The sequence below is a fragment of the Oryzias latipes genome, chromosome 24 (assembly GCF_002234675.1).
Source record: "Oryzias latipes chromosome 24, ASM223467v1".
Taxonomy (NCBI): Eukaryota; Metazoa; Chordata; class Actinopteri; order Beloniformes; family Adrianichthyidae; genus Oryzias; species Oryzias latipes.
In genome coordinates, this window is record NC_019882.2 from 5,894,023 (window position 1) to 5,911,337 (window position 17,315).

At 39.5% G+C, this 17,315-nt stretch overlaps 2 protein-coding genes across 2 annotated transcripts; both read right to left on the reverse strand.

Moving 5' to 3' along the window:
- Window positions 1-1,571: 1,571 nt before the first annotated feature.
- slc35b2 (solute carrier family 35 member B2) lies at window positions 1,572-6,547 on the reverse strand. The gene is made up of 4 exons (XM_004083432.4): window positions 6,293-6,547; window positions 4,868-5,055; window positions 3,894-4,054; window positions 1,572-3,275 (listed from the first exon to the last, which is right to left on the reverse strand). Exons 1-4 carry the CDS (start codon window positions 6,310-6,312, stop codon window positions 2,346-2,348), a joined length of 1,299 nt encoding a protein of 432 aa, XP_004083480.1. The 5' UTR covers window positions 6,313-6,547; the 3' UTR covers window positions 1,572-2,345.
- Window positions 6,548-9,144: 2,597 nt separating this feature from the next.
- Window positions 9,145-16,288, reverse strand: nfkbie (NFKB inhibitor epsilon). The gene is made up of 6 exons (XM_023952786.1): window positions 15,495-16,288; window positions 13,528-13,630; window positions 12,598-12,808; window positions 12,285-12,373; window positions 11,477-11,725; window positions 9,145-9,810 (listed from the first exon to the last, which is right to left on the reverse strand). The coding sequence occupies exons 1-6, from the start codon at window positions 15,812-15,814 to the stop codon at window positions 9,748-9,750; spliced, it is 1,035 nt and encodes a 344-aa protein (XP_023808554.1). The 5' UTR covers window positions 15,815-16,288; the 3' UTR covers window positions 9,145-9,747.
- Window positions 16,289-17,315: the final 1,027 nt, after the last annotated feature.

Here is a 17,315-nt window from a genome sequence, read left to right on the forward strand (position 1 = left end):
ATATCTTTAAATGTTTTTAAGAACAAGCTCAAAGCATCAGATACTGAAACAATAATTTGCACCTGCTTTTTATGACGGATGTGGTTTTATTGATGTTTGTTAAAATGTATTTTTTATGCATTGAAATGGAACTTTCCTGGTGACATAAAAAAGGAAAATAAAAAATCTGAAATCTGTCCTAAACAAATGAAATACTCCTGTCGTGTTCAGGTCGATTTCTAACTTAAAACACTCAGAAATGGGACATCCTGGTACACCGCCTGTCCGCCCTGGGAGAGGATCCCTCCTACATGTGCATATCCCTGAGGTTTCTCCTTTTTTCCCCCCAGAATCCGTTTTTTTTTTTAGGAGTTTTTCCTTACCAAGAAGGGCAGGGATTGAATTTTATGACTGATGTCATGTTCTTATACAATTAGCGGTATGAAACTCGTCCAGACAAATATGTTGTAACATAAAAAATTGAATTGTGTTTTACTGCAAATCTTATTTGCCTGTAAGGCCTTATGATGTCATCCTTATAAACGTGATGATGGCCTCTTTTATTTAATTTTGAGTGTCTTAATTGACCTTGTGGTATTCAGGCATCACACAGAAAACATCCCAAATATATTTTTTGAACTAATTTAGGGGCAGTTGAAAACAGACGTGTGAATTTTGACCGGGAACACTAAAGTAAGGGGCAGTTACTGCCCTTCTGCTTTAAAGGCTGTCTTCTATCTAATATCTTAAAACAGACTTTTACGCTGCTACATTCAAGGGGATTTTATCAAAAATGTCCAAATACTGAGGCCAAATTAGTTAACCATGACTGATGAGGCAATCTTCCAAATAACAGAAATTGAAAGGATAAATTAAAAAAATATTTTTTTTTTAAATCAGTAAAAATGTAATGTTTTTAAGGCTTTTTATTAAAAAAAAACTATTCTCTTTAGAAGTTTTGGGGGGGAAATCTTCTGGGGCTTCGATCACACCAATAAAGCAACTGACTTTGCTAAAATAAAATTAAAGTTTTCACCTCTGAATAAAGATGACATTTTAAGACCTTTAAGAATCTTTTATTGACAGAGAAACTGCAGCTGCCAAGGGTGGCAGGGATATCAGCAAAACGGAAGGACACTTTTAATTTTTACTGTTCTGAACATAAAGATCAAAGCAAGGCGTCCAAAGGTTGACTGAACTGCTTTCTGTCAGTCAGACCAACTCGTTTAGCTTAAAGGGACATGTCAAACCAGGAAATGCTGCATCCATGTTCCCGTTGAAAGTGTCAAACAGGCAGGTTTCTTAAATTGTTTTATAACTTACAATAAGCCAACTGAAAGGGCTTTCTTCATTAAAAAATCACTTATTAGCACATTTAAAAAGGGATTTTTCTGATTTTTTTATTATCATTTATTGAACCGAAACTTAACGGACCTAAAAATTGAGGTTTGAATCGTGAGAGAAAAGTAAATTTCAAACACAAACTTCAGTTTGATCTTCACCTATTCCAGATTTCTGGGCAGAAACCCCAATTTCTTTATTAAACCTTTAAGGTGTTAAAAGAGGATGTGATGAAAGGTAAACATACTCGATCCTTTGTCAGCAAATTTTATTATGAATCCAGTTACCATAGAGACGTAGGATTTAGAAAAACAAGACACCTTTTCTATTGCTTTCCCTTTGTCATGACCCCGTCCTGCAAACTGACAGTATTTTACAATAGCAATGATAAACTGATAACCATCCATTATTGTGTCCAGTGTTATTCAAAATAATCACATGAAAAACACATTTTTATAAAGCAAAAAAATAAAAGAGAAAAAGGTGGCAAAGAATTTGAGAAAAAAAAGAAGGCAAAAATGGTTAATTTATGTTTACCTACTTATTTGCTGACTTTTTTTTTAAAACAATAAATAAAAACTGTGAAGGAAACAAAGCAGCAGTTTTAGGTGCTGAAATGTGGGATAAAACAGTCCCTTTAGGTCCGAATGCACCCGAGCTGCTATGCTTATTTGTTATAGAGATGTGAAATCATAAAAAGGTAACGCTTTAAAGAAATCCTTTTTCAATACATGACCATCCTTTTCAAGCTTGAACAAACTAAAACGGTGTGATGAGGCGCGTTTTGTGGTTTAAAAAAAGTAAGTAGTAAAACAGCCGAAGGTCTGACATTTAAAATAATGATTTGACATCACAGGAGCCCCTTAGGGGTGTTTTAGTGCGTCAAAACCGCAGTATCCCTTTCTGTACCGATGCAACAAAAACAAAAGAGGGAAAAGAAAGAAATGTTTAAGAAAAAAAGAAAGCTACTCACAAACAGACAAATAGCACCACAGAAAACGTGGTTGAGTTCACGGTTTGGTGAGTTACACCTTCTGTGTGGGAGCGGCGGGCCGCCGGCTCGCCTTCATGCGGCTGCGCGCGTAAACCCGCAGGAAGAGTGCCAGGAAAACGACAGCGACCCCAAAGCCCCCCACTACAGTGACGGCGTGACCGTACAGGAAGCAGGACAGCAGGATGGCGAAGGCCTGCCGCAGCGTCATGATGATGGTGAAGACGGCTGCGCCGAACTGGTTGATGGTGTAGAAGATGAAGAGCTGGCCGCACGCCGAGCAGACGGACAGCAGCACCGCATGAAAGGCAAACTCAGAGTGACGCATCATGAAGGCCAGCGAGTCAAAGAAGGCACCCTGCTCGAGCAGCGAGCCCACGGTGAAGAGGCAGGAGAACATGTTCACCCCGAACATCATCTGCACCGACGACATCTTGTACTTGAACAGGTTGTCCTGCCAGTTAGAGGTGAAGCTGTCGAACACGATGTATCCGACGAGGATGATGACGCCGCTGAAGGTGGTGACGGTGGACGGATGCTTGTCCTCCGAGCTGGAGAGGAGGAACATGCTGACTCCAACGGAGATCAGCAGAGCAGTGAGGTACTCCCAGTACTCGTAATTCTTCTGAGAAACGATCTTCCCCATAAGCATGACGGGGATGACTTTGGAGGCTTTGGCAAGCACTTGCGTGGGGAAGCTGATGAACTTGAGGGCCTCGTATTGACACCAGCTGCTCATGATGTTGGAGAGCGAAGCGAAGGAATACTTGTACATGGGAGCACCGTGGCGAGGCTGCTTGAACAGCAAGCACCACAGGCCCGCCACAGTCAGAGCAAGGATGCGGTTCATGAACACCAAGAACTGGGAGTCTGTAAATCTCTCTTCCCCTTCCTCCGGAGTCGTGGCTCCGTAAGAACGAGTCATCACCCTCTCCTGGAGGACTCCCCATGTCAGGTATGATGCCTTCAAGATAAGATCAGCTTTAGTTTTTTCAGGTATGGAGGATCAGGTCCAAAAGCCCAAAGAGAAACTCCAAGCTAAAAATTAATGACCAAACTCAGCTCTGTTTTGAATGATTTCAAATCCAACCATAATAAAAAATATGGGCGTGTCGCATTGTCTGGTTGAATTATTTGCACAGTTAAGAATTTTGTTTGGCTAAACTCTGCATAGATAATACTAGCTGCACCTGTAAAACTGTTGTCAACCATTGAAAAAAAGGTGTTTTATTTTGACAGATAACTGGATTGGTAAGAAGTTATTTTTGGTTTTTTTGACTGTGCTGTTCAGCAGCTGCCGATTCAATACAAAATACCACCTTTGGCTTTAATTTAGAAACATTTCTTGGTTTAGACTCATAATAAAGCACCAGGAGACTTTTAAATGCTTTTATTTGGTGCATTAATCTATGCAAACAAAAGGACTGTGTGTTATGAATGAACTAAACTACGTTCAGATACATCCTAAGGATTCTGACTGTTTGCTCTGTCAAAAACTAAACTGAAGTTTCCTTTACATAAAGATCTAAATGAGGGTTATGTACTCAGTGAATGTTGGTTTTGGGAGGATCCCCGACCGTACCTGAAGTCCGGCAGCACAAAAGGCCAATTTGACAGCCTGTTTGAACGATGATCCCGAATCCCCATCAGTCCGGCTCGAACCGGAGCCAGAATCCAGCGAGCTCGTCTTGTCTTCGCTGCCAAACACACAGGTTTTTATGACCGGGTAGCAAATTCCACCGCCTACCAGAGACAGAAAATCAAACAATGAAATGAAGACGTGGGTTAGGGAGACATGACCGTATGTTCAAGACCAGCAAGTCATCAAACTGGGTTACAAAGACACTGAAGTACAGCTGAAAACGACGTCATTCAGTCACAACCCCAGCAGTACAAAAGGTAAAAATCGCTGTAAAAAAAAAAACTAAACTGAATGATCTTGTGAACCCAGACATGGAGACCTGCTTACTGATGTTTTTCTAGAACTTTTCAAAATAAATAGACCTGATGTCTCAACGTCATCTGTGTCTTGTACATGAAATATACAGTCAATGCTTCCATGTTGCGATCAGGCTAAAAACTTGATGCTAGCTCCTCCCACACGCGTCTGGAGCGTCTAGTTCATGAACACGTTTTTGGACATTTTGAACTATTTGAGGCGTGTGAAAAGACGCAGTGGAAGTGAAATCGATGTGTGGATGGTGTTGGTTGTGAACGCTGCATTGGCAGATTTGTTCAGAAGCCTTGCACTTTTCTCCATAAAGGTCACATTATACTCCAGAGCGGCTTATATATAGTTTTTCCACTTTTATCGTGCATTTTTCTTGTTGTTGTGACTTATACTCTAGTGGGACTTATACTCTGGGAAATATGGTAAGCTTATTTTCCAACGGCATTTTTCGTCTGCCCCAGATTCACAACTATTTGAATAAAAAAATGCTATTTAAAGCTTAATTTTCCTAATATATAGAGGGGAAAAATGCCACATGGACATTTTAAAAACACCAATTTCATCAACGTGGGTCTTCAATTACTTGACAGTTCATGAGCTCAAACCTTTTTCTAGGTAGTTGGTACGCTTCAGGTAGCTAATGAGGAGGTAGCCGGGAACAATGATGGTGGAGTATCCCAGTAGATTGAGGATGAAGCGGAAAATCCAAATTTCGTGCCAGCCGTCCAGCAGTGACGTCTCCTCTGCAGCCGCAGTGTGAGGCAGCAAGATAAACAGCAGTGCAGGCCAAACCCTACAGGGTGAAGGAAAAAAAACAACATCAGTTCAAGAAAACTACAAAGCCAAATGTATTTACAACATTTTTTTTAAATAAGTAACACACTTCAAAACGTAAGTAGAAGAATTCTGGAGGATTAGGCTGCAGAACATTTTTGCAATTTTAAATATTTACAGGGAAAAAAAGTCTAAATGTAAGATCACAACTTCAAAAAATAAAAGATTAAAGTCAAGAACATTTTGTGTTCAGCACAATAAATCAATTTGGCAGAGTGTAATATTGGCATCTACCAAACCTGAAACAGGTTTGTGAGCAGATGCACACGCATGAGGTTCTTTCAACACACCTTGAAAAACTGGACTTATAAACTGAGACAAAAGAACTGTGACTTTATTTTCGTTTACCAATCAATTAAGTTCATTCACTCCATGCAAAGTTCATGAATTGTGGAATGGGGTTGAGCCGGACATTCGAGGCTCTTCCAGTCATGAAGAATGAAAACAGGATGTCCTAGCTACTACAGTCACGTCCACGAGAAGGGACTTTATTTAGATATTCAAGCAAACTGATGGCATCCTATGAAAAAGGTGCGATATTGTGGCTGTGAGTGCGCACAGCGTCCGGATAGGCCCTCCTCCCAGGGGCTTGGAAGGAGACAGGGCCTCTTTGTGTGCCCCCACTGCAGCAGGACCCGCGTCCAGAACAGGAGGCTTTTTAGATGGAAGAATGTTTTGCCCCCAGATGAAGAAGCCAACTCCAAAAACTACAAATCCATCTGAAAATTAAGGGGGTGTTTTGCATGTTGTTCCTCTCATAAAACTAAAGGCATGTAAAAGAACAGGAATAACAGCTATTGAAGTCATGGGTCTAACTGTGACATCCGACTGTTTGATGTCAGGTGTGATAAAAACAACTATTTGCTTTATCATGCGTGCATTAAGAAGCACTTTAATGACTCATTCTGAGCAATTCTGTTGAAAATTAGACTAATCTAAAGAATTGTGATGTAAATCTGACAGAACTGTACATCATACATGAATTATTATCATTTTAAGCTTGTCAGTTTTACAAAAAGACAATATTTATTCAATAAAATACCAAAACAGTAACTTGTAGCTACTTGGGGTGGGGTGCAACCCCCTTCACGCCCATTTTTTATAATTCGAAAAAAGAGGAGAGACTTTGACCCGGTCAGTGTATCCCTTCATAAAACTCAATTGAGGATGAAAAAGCCCCCCCCAGCTCTCGTTACCTCCATGAGAAAGAAGGCATTATCCCAGCACTCTTCGGCCGACACCTGGTCAGCACACCAGCCGACGGACTCAGACGTCGCTGCGGTGACACAGCATGAAGCCGCGCGGGTCCGGCAGGTAGGCAGATTCCGGCACGCGCTCGCGTCTTGCTTCTGAACAGAACTTCTTTTATCCTCGATATTCTCCACTCTAAGCTAACAACCGATGTGTTCACTAGTAAAAGAGAGTCCTCCTCCTTTTTTTTTTTTTTTTTTTTTTTTGAAGGATGCCAGAGAGTGGAAACGTGATTCGCTCCTGAGACACCGCCACCGAGCGGTGTGGAGGTGTAACTGTAAGAAGTTCAAAGTCAGTACAAAATAATGATAATAACAATAATAATAATAATAATAATAATACATTTTATTTGTTAAGACGCCTTTCAAGGAACCCAGGGTTGCCGTACATAAAAGTGAAAATAAAATTAAAAGCAATAGAATATATAATAAAATATACATTTAAGATGGGCAGGAATAACAAGTAATGGGGGGAAATAGGCAAGTTGGAAAAGGTGAGTTTTTAGTTTCTTGGTGAATTGTGAGAGAAAGCCAATGTTTCTGAGGTCAGGATGTAGTGAGTTCCAGAGCCGGGGGGCGGAGCAGCTGAAAGCTCTGCTCCCCATAGTGACAAGGCGGGCAGTGGGGACATCCAGATGAAGGGAGGAGGAGGATCTGAGGGTCTTTGGTACAAGAAGTCTTTTGTGTTTGTTTGCACATTGGAAAGAATTGATTGGGGGGGGGGGGGGCAGGTTAAAAAAAATAGAAGTAATTTATCAATAGTATTCTTTTTAACTGAAAATTGTTGAATTGCATACATATAAAACAAGTATACATGTGATAGTATGTGATTTATGGTCCGAGAGAGATGCATATTTTAGAGGGCATATCTTTTCTAAACCGAATGCTAACATTTCATATAACTAGGAAAGTCAAACACATACTGAAACATATCAGAAGGTAACATCTCAAGAAGATTATTTCCTCTAACTGCACTTTGGTTGTTCTATAGATTTACGGTCAGTTTGCAGGACCAGACTGAAAATTATTAGGTTCAGCCATGAGCCCAGACTCTATTTACACCAGCAAATAAAGCTGAATCATACCATCAGGGTGGAGAACTGTAGAAAATGACATCTCTTTTTTGTTCACATCAAATTTCACAATAAATGCTTGGTTTGTTTTTCTCAAATTGTTTCTTGCAAATGTGTCGCCACTCACAAGGGAAATAAACAGGTTTGCCAACATTTTATGATTTATTTCCATGAACATTCTTTAAAAACCAAGTAATAATATACTAAACATTAATGGCTTTACAATTTGTATGTTTATTGGTATAAAGAATAAAAAGCCTACCCTTAGGTAAGCTCCACTATGTCATAATGTTGCATAAAACTAGTTTTTAAGCAACAAACATTCATTATATCTTAAAAAAAAAAGTAAAAGTACAAAAAAAAATGGAGAGTTGACTGATAGTGTTTATTTTTTTAAATATTCTTAAGAATACATAATGCTTTAACTGAATTGCGGTGTAACAACACTATTTTTCTTCATCTTGCATCTATCATTGACAATACAGAACAGCACATTTTATTTAATCATTCTGAAAACATTTTTATTTTACAATCTAATGCTCTTAGAAAAAGTTTTAATGAAACTTTTTATTCAATACTTTATTGGATGAGAAAGGGGGAAAAAACGTGAATATAATATTTTATTCTTCTATTGTTGTCTTTAAAATAGAATCTGCTCCAGAATGCCTTCCACCACAACTCAGACTCAATTTGTTGCATCTTCTCTTGATCAAAAATTATCGAAACAAAAATCGCAGCCTAATTAATCTTGATAGTTTTGTTAGACAACTAAACAACCAACACGTGTGTTAATGAGGCTTCTTGTTTGGAAAATGCACTGTACCTTTAACAGTCTCTACTTCATTAAAGTGCGTTAAGCCACCTTTTTTCAATCAAATTACTTTAAAAGAAAACCGGTTTTTTAATGCATTACAGTGAACTTTTTGAAATTATTTGTAGGATTTCCTTTTAACTCAAAATCCACAGAAAAGTATTTTTATCCACAAATTTAACATCAATTTACTGAATGTTCTAGAATTTTTATACTTTATACTATATATTTTAATTTCTACTGAAAAGGAGAAATAATATTTCATACACATTTTAAATGTGTATAAAGTAAAAGAATTCCTTGAATGTAGTAATGAAGCATTCCCCGCTAACCATCAATTGAACAATACAGGTTTTCTCTAGAGGCAAATAACACATCTGATTGCTCTTTGGCAGCCGTGCACAGCAGGAGACAGAAGTCACTGCAGAGTTTCCCAGGCCACACTTGAATAGAGAAGTGGGAACAGTTTTGCAACGGTGTGCTCAACTTGTTGGCTGCATGTTTTTTTTTTTTCCTAGAATAATCTCGTTTCTGCATCCAAACTTGCCATTATCACAAAATGAATAAATGAAAAAAATCCACTCTGCCCACATGAAAGCATTATTTAACCTTTACCTTAAAGGATGCAGGTAATAAACCCTGAACCAGTTTTACAGAGACTGTTCACAAGCCATCAATCAAGGTGGAATTCCCAGCAGCCCCGGGGCTCCTATTGTGAAGTGATAAGAAGGAAGACGCAGGAAAAAAAAAGATGCACCAAAATAAAAGCAGAACCGATTAAATCAAAAGCAGGATGTTGTCGTGAGAAAGCTAACTTCAAGGTTGGTTCACATGTGTGCAGGTTAAACCTGAAAACTTCAAACATGCTTTTCAAAATGTTATCAAACCCTTTTGTCCCAGAAGAGAACACAACATGCAATGAGCTTTTTATTATCACAAAATAAACAAACTGCCAGTGTAATTACAAAAAAAGAAGACATTTTTGCAGATGGATAACATAGTAACATTAGTAAAGCAACAACAAAAAAAAAGAAATGACACGTGAAGCTGAAAAACTACTTTCTAACAAAGCAGGGAGAATATTTGCAGACAAATGATAAAAAATATACATATTTTCCTATATTTGCATTTATTAATCTTTTAAGGCAACAAGAATGTTTCCAGGAAAAAGCATTAATAATAAAAACTGAGACGATGCAGTTTGAAACTTTCAAAATAAATTCAATAAAAGAGGTAGAATTTTGATGGGGGGGGGTTGGCACTCGATCAGGTGGGCTTTGTGGTTCATATAATTTCCACAGCATGCACCCACAAACACACACGCACGCACGCACACCAGTGTGTGCGTTCAATCAAGCTAAATTGACAGATTCATCCAATGCACATATTTCTTTGAATATTAGAGTCAACTAAATATAAAGGCGCTATCGATCTATAAGGTGGTTATTTCTATCTGGTGTAACTGTTCAAATAAAAGGTGTCAGAGGCAGCGAGGTTCCACGCTCTGAAGGTCTGATTCAGCTCAAAACCACAGACCTCCCGGAGATCTGGATGTCATCAAAGGGGAACACTGCCAGAATCTGAACACAAAGGGCACAGAAAAGTCACATTTTACCTCAACTTTCCACCAACAGGTCTCTCCAAACAGCAAAAGGAAAAACATTTGTCAGACAGAAGCTGCTTTAGAAGCTATTCCTGTAAAAAATCAAACAGTGAAGAAAGATTTGTTTGCTCTGATTTTTTACTTTTGTCGTTTGTATGATGGAGTATTAGGGCCACCATAAAAAAAAACAATTTTATAGGAATAAAATGAGAATAAAAAGTCAAACATTTACAATAATAAACTCAAAATGAGGAAAAAAAGTTAAAATAAACTTGTAGAATTTAGAATTTATAAATTGAGAATTTATGCGATTAAAACAATAAATTTATAGGAAAAATATAAAAAAAACAAAGAGCCAGTATGAGGGACAGAATGCATTGTAAGCAGTTACTTCAGCATTCATTTCACAAATAATGAAACACTAATACATTGTTTTAATATAAATATAAGAACATTAAAAAAAGTTTGCAGGAAACTGGGCTCTTTCAGAAGAAGATTCTTGACCCACAATGAGTGGATTTCGGGCGGGCGTACCGTTTACGTCATTGGTAGTATAGCTGCAGCGGTCCAAATGCATTATGGCCCACAGATTTCAATGATGAACGCCTGAACACCCCCATAAATGGCTGCATTGATGATCGTAATGTTAATGGAGGCTTACACAACTGACTTTATTTTGGTAAAAGCATGGCGTTACCACTTCACCCTCATTTATTTGTTATTTTAAATGGTGGCTCTAATACTGCATTGTAGGAAATTGTCTCTTCTCATTCAGTCTTTTTCACTAAATACTATTGAGTTTGTTGAATAATCAAATTCATTTAACATTTTTGTGCCGCGATAACGGAAAGAAGGAGTCAACTTGATCTTTCTCAATGAAATAAAGTGGGAAACTGAGCTGGCTTTGACCATGAATAGAGCAGAAAAATGATGCGTTTGATAAATGTTTGTGTTGTAAACCTTTAAAAGTTGTAATGAGGAGAAAAGTGGGGTGATCTGTGAGAACAAAGTTAAAAGAAAAATGTATTTTGCAACAGTAACATGTTTTTTAAAAAGGTAGGAAATGAAATCACCCAAACAATATTGCAATAAGAAGGATAAATTAAAGAATAATAGGTTTAATTCTTCTTATTATAACCACAGATTTGTGATTTTATTGCAAACTGCACCAATTGGATCTCTCCAAAGAAGTTTTCCAGCCATTTAAATACCTAAAAAAATATATATAAAACTTTATCAATTTATTCATTTTGGATTTTAATTGAATTATCTTTGGATATTTTTTGGCCATAAAATTACTTTTTTTTTAATTCAAAGATAACTTCATTTCTTGAAACAAAGGCAAGTAAAAAAACTAGCTAGGCTGCCAGATTCTAAAAAATCTTCTTTGTTTTCATTCTACATTACTGGACCTATTTGTCTATTAGGTTTCAAACGTTGAGAGTAGAAACAAAAACAGAGAAAAGTGATCAAATGTTCATGTCTATCTGAGAGAAGTGAACAAAGAGTGCGGCGCAGAGTTTACAGCTTTAATGGAACATAACTTCCACGATAAACGAAGGACCCCTGTAGTTTTAGAAGCAGTTCCAATAATTTTGTAACAGCTAGACAAAATCATTCCCGTTAGAAAATGAACTGCTTACATCATCGTTGCCGTCAGCCAGATCCAGCGCCGTCTCGTCCTCCATGTTCCGCAGCATCGTGTCGGCGCCGGCCTGGAACAGGAGGTTGGCGATGGCGATGTCTTGCCTCCCCACTGCCAGATGCAGGGGCGTGCAGCCGTTAAACATGGCAGCATCCACATTGGCCCCCCTGTTGAGCAGAAGTCTCACTGATGCGATGTCGTGCATCTCCACCGCCAGGTGAAGGGCCGTTTTGCCACTCGTTCCTTCCTGCAAGAAAACGGACGTTCATGTCATAATTATGCCAGATCACTGAGCTGCACTGACAGGCATCAAAATAGCAGGGTGATAATTACAAAAATGATTCATGGCTGCAGACGCAGACTGATATGTTGGGACGGTGATTCAAACAGAGAGGAATGTCTGGGGTAGTTAGGGGAATGACCGCAGCGTTCCCTTCCATCTATAGAAAGTTAAGACAGACCGGCTGACCGGCCTAATCATATCTCATATCTAATTATGTCTCCATGAATTCTGCGGGAAATCCAAAGCTCAGCCTGTGTCAATATCAGCGTCGCGCAGGTGCAGGACGCTTTAAACGGGAACCAAAGATGCTGCAAACGGCACTTGAAGGGAACAAAAGTGGTAAATATATACTCAGATTATTTGTTTTTTGAGAAAATACATCATTATTTTTGTACGTTTATGCAGGAATTGGTTTCATGGAGCTCCAGACTAAAAATAGTGTCCGGTTTTGGAGGGGGTAAATTTCATTTGGTTTTATCAGCTGTGTTATAAAAATGAACCGTAGAGGAGGCGTTGGACTAACCTGAATGTTCAGATCTGCTCCTTTTTTCACCAGGAGGTTCATAATTTGGTGTTTCCTGTTAAGTGCAGCCAGGTGAAGACAAGCGAGACCTGCAAGCACAATCATCTTTATTTAAAGGTTTGGAAAAATAAATATATATATATATATATATATCTAGATCTATATAGATATATATCACATATGTATCACATTTTACCCTAAAGTGTTAACACAACAGAAAATGTTGCATTTCAGACAAAAAAAAAAAAACTTCTTTTAGATACAGAAACTGAGATAGAACGAAGGCTATTTTTTTGACGGGCATTCTTCTGACCTCTCCAGTTTTGAATCTTGAGGACCGGCTCTAGCGTGCTGGGACAAAAGTCCTGGGTCATCTCCGAGGCGCACTCCTTCTGCCCGTGCTGGCAGGCCACGTGGAGCGCCGTGTTCCCGTCCTGGTCCTGCAGCTCCAGGCTGGCCCCTTTCCTTGTCAGGTCCCTCACCACGTCTGTCAGGTTTAGGTAGGTGGCAAGGTGGAGAGGACTCTGCAGAACACCAGCAGGGTTCAAACAAAGCAGCGAAAACATACGTGTAATCAGACACAAGCAAGAAGAGAGAGTGAAAAGGAAAAAAACAGATCGGAGAAACTGAAAGTTGAACTATCGAAGCAAACGGCTGCTCTGACCGGGCTGCAGATGCAGAGCGTGACGCCTCTGCTACTTTCCTTTCGTAATTACTTTTTTTATTTTTTTTTAAATATCAGTTTTGCGTAAGACACATGATGAGAAGCATTGAGTCTTTACAAGATTCTTAAGCAATAAAAGAAAAATTCTTAGTAAGGAGAGATCTAAGAATGACTGAAAGGAAATGTGAGGCAACCGAGAGCTGAGTCAGTGCACAAAGTGCTGACTCCACACTTCAGATGTTTCCAAATGACAGCTCCGTCCGTCACTTCAACTGAAGCCTTCGTCGAGCTTCTTGAAGGACTGGAACGACTCCTGTGCCCGCATCCCCACCATGTCGCAGCTCCCTGCCATTCTATTTTCTACACCAGCTAGAAGAGGGAGTTTCCAGTGTCAGTCCCTCGTGAGCTAACTCAAAAACCAGCCACAGTGACAGCCGTCGGGGAGGACGGACTGCAAATAAAGAGGAACAACACTTCTGTGGAACTGCACAGACACGGGCAAACGCCACTGCTCACACAACCAAGACATCAGTAATGAGGAAGTCCTCCAGGCTGAAAAATTCCCAGCTCGGAGCTCACCTGGTATAAATTGTTCTGGATGTCCAGGACTTCTTTGGGGAAGAGCTGTATCAGCTCCTGAGCGATGTGCGTGTCTTCATGGATGATTGCGAGGTGCAAGAGTCTGCATGAGGAATGGAAGAAAAAAAAAAAGCCCAACTGTCACAGTTTGCATAATCCCGCAGCTTTAACTTAAAAGTGTTAAGAGGGGATGTGTGAACGTATGCACAAACCTGCAGACCCACTTTACATTGAGGAAGTACAAAATGAACGGGGTAAAACCACTTTTGCATCAGAAGTTCTCATCTAAAGGAGATTGACTGGTAAACCTGGGCGGTCGGGCTACTGCAAATGACAAAACTAAAGCGGATATAAAAGGTTACGATAAAAATGGGGCCCTTTTAGGTTTTTTTCCCCCTCCTTCCTCAGTCTAAATTAAGCACCGATCCTGAGCTTCATTTCCTGCTTCGTGCAAACATTTAATTGTTACAAGTTCCCACTACGGTTTTGAGGTTAGTTTGTTTTTGCTTCACATTAAACCTCCAAATCATGTTATCATTCCAGAGAATGAATTTCCCACAAACAGCTGGACATTACAGTTAAACCCTGAAAAGTTTGAATCAAATCCCTCCCAAAAAAACCCTCATGCTTTTATGAATAAACAGTGAAACCAGAAGTGATCCGTCTGCTACCAACGGTTCCCACAAAAATCACAATGAAAACCTTTAATCTAACCTGCTAAAATGTCAAATGTCTCATGTTTCTGAAGACAACACAACAAAAATCCTCATTTTTAAATATTCTTCCAAAATGAATCAAAAGCTTTCCTGAATAGCTGCAGTGAAATGCATTAACTAATTTCATCTAAATTCAAAGAAAAAACCCCTTTAAACTAAGTAATTCCTGACATTTTCTGACCTGGCCACCTTAAATATATCAGTATTAAAATATGTGATCAAACCAATAAGTATTTGTGGTCGAAATGCACAAACACTATTTATTAAACCTGCTCCATCAGAGAGAAGGGATTTAAATGCCTGCAGGCTCAGATGAACCAAAGTCATGGCTGGAAGCAAATATTCTGGCATGCAAGTAACTTCCTTTGAGTTTGAGACGGCCTTAAATGAATAAGACCAAAAAAGAAAGGGAGAAAGAAAAAAAGAAAACTCCCACGGGGGAGAATGAGTGTTTGGAGTGATGTGTTGAAGGTGTTTTTTTTCCCCCTCTTTCTGAGCAGGTATCTATAGTTCTGGTGTGAGAATGAAACCATGTGGTTCTACCAACGGAAATGAAAAGAGGTCAGACACACAGCAAAACTTCTGCCATGCTCCGTTTCTGGCTGCAAGAGTCGAATTTTTTTTTTATCAGAACGGCGTGGCGGGACAAGGTGAGGCAGACCTTACAGAGAAAAGAAAAAGAAAAAAAACAAAGAAAAAGCTGCATCATTTAGTCAAACGGAGAAGGAAGAAGCTGCAAAAATCCACTGACATTTGATCTGTTTTTTTTTTTTTTTTTGGGAAATTCACAGGCTTGTGTTTGACTTGGTGGCGAGGGAAATGCAGACTTGAGTTGTCCTGATCAACAAGTTTCTTGGATGAAAAGCAAACTATCCAGCTACCTCACAGCATGTGCTTTGTCTGAACTGCAGGGGAAGTCCAGGCCTATCTGTTTCACTTCTGTTTTCTTACTGAGTAACGCCTTACAGCAGACCATCCACATTCATAATATGGAGCAGAGTTTTTTTTATAATAATAGAAAAAGAAGAGAAAATCTTCTATTGGTGCTGAATTTCATGGGAAAACGGACTGACAAGTCCCCTCAATGTATGCATCTCCATAAACATCTGTGTGAAACTTCTTTGATGCATTCACCTAAAATAATCCAGATTATAATAAAAGGTATAACAGCTGTAAAGTGAAGGAGCCTCCAAAGTCATTGGAGGATGCTTTTTATTTTTATATTTACATTTAACAAAATAAAAGCCTTACGTGTCTCCATCTTCCGTGATGGACGTGAGAATGTTCTCCTCTGAGAGTTCATCAGGACTTTGCGGCTGCTGCTCCTCGCCGTCTCTAAGACTCCAGTCGTGCACCATCTCTGACAGGCTGTCCGTGGTCATGGACGAGGATCCGTAAGCCGAGTCCACGCGCTCATCCGCGGTGGAAAACTTGTCCCTCGGGCCGCCGAAGTCCACGCTCGGCTCGCGGCGCTCCTCTGAGTGTAGCGTGGCGCGGTACGACGAGTCGATGCCCGAGTCTATGCGCGTGTCCTCCAGCGAGTCATCTTTGCAACGGTCGACGCGCGACATGGCAAAAGCTGCTGGCCTTGTCGGGGCTCCCCCCCCCTCCAGCCGTTTACCAGAGGAGTTAACTAGCGCGTGCCGCCGCCGATAGCTCGGTGTCCGGGCAGCCCGCTACTGCTGCAGCTGCGAGAGGAAACCACCGCTCTTTTGTGAAGCCGGAGGAATGAGCCGCTACGTCTCATAACACAAACCCACCGCGCTTCAGCTCGTAACAGTAACACCGGGCCCGACGGACACTCGTCAACTTTCCGAGGCTTTTTTTTTTTTTAAGAGGAGTTCGGGAAACTTAATCCACTCGGAGGAAAGGACGCGAAAACAAGCGAACACCAGCGGGGAGATATCCGGTTACGGCGCGAGCTCGAAGCAGAGTGCACCGAGCGACGAAAGACGAGAAGGGAAGAACTTTTGAGGGGGGAATCCCCCCTGCGCACAAATCACACACATACGCACGCATGCCCACAAACGCGCGTACATATAAAGTTCAAAAAAAGAACGTCAACAGGCTGACGTCATCACGGCGGATGTGCCACCGTTTCATAATAAAAGTTCTCATACAGCGACAGGAAGTCAAAGAATAGATGTATTTTACTTTTGTAATACATAAATACATTTTCATTGATTTGATAGTAAACCTTAATTTTTTTCATATATGTCCTCCATCATCAGAAAAATGCCAAGAACATGTTATAAAACACCAAAAACACAATTTTCTTTAAAGTGAGTTTGAGTTCAAACAATCTAAAACCAAATGTCTGAAACGAAATTGTTGCCCTTTAACGTTTTTTTCTTGTGTTTTCTTTCTATTTGTCAAAAGCAGTTCCACGTCATATGTGACACAAAAACTTTGTCCTATATTTAGTTATTTTTACAGACCTTTAAAATAAACACATGGGTCATTTAGTAAGTCTTTGTACCTGAAAGTTCAATTTAGCTGGCCGCTTTGGACAAACACAAAAATCTGCAAGGTTTCAGAAAATGCATTAACTGAATAATCTTATTTTCACTCATATATGTATTCCTAAAATTCCATAGAAGGTACTTATTTTTATGGGACTAAAGTGTTTTTTGAGTTCTTGAGAAATGTGATCCATGTAGGTTTTGTATTCACACGATACAAATGATACAAATTATGCAATGAGCGGGTTGATCATCACCTCAACATGGATCATTCATTTCAGTTATCCTTTGTAGTTTCATATAAAGTAGACTTTTTTGTGCATATTTGGCACAATCGTATAATATACTCATAAGTACTGCCATGTAAAAAAGCTAGTATGTAGGTAATGACTGTAAATGTAAGGAGATTTAAATATTGGTGTCTTTTTTCATGTGTAGTAACACTTTTTCTTACATTTTAATAAAAGCATCTTTTGTTTTGCCTTTCAAAGCTGATGTTTTTCTTTTAAGAGGTTGCATTAATCTATAAATACTAACCTCGTTAAACTGTGTGCACATCTTTTTTGCCTTTCTGCAACACAATACCTGACTTTTTAAAAATAATGCAATC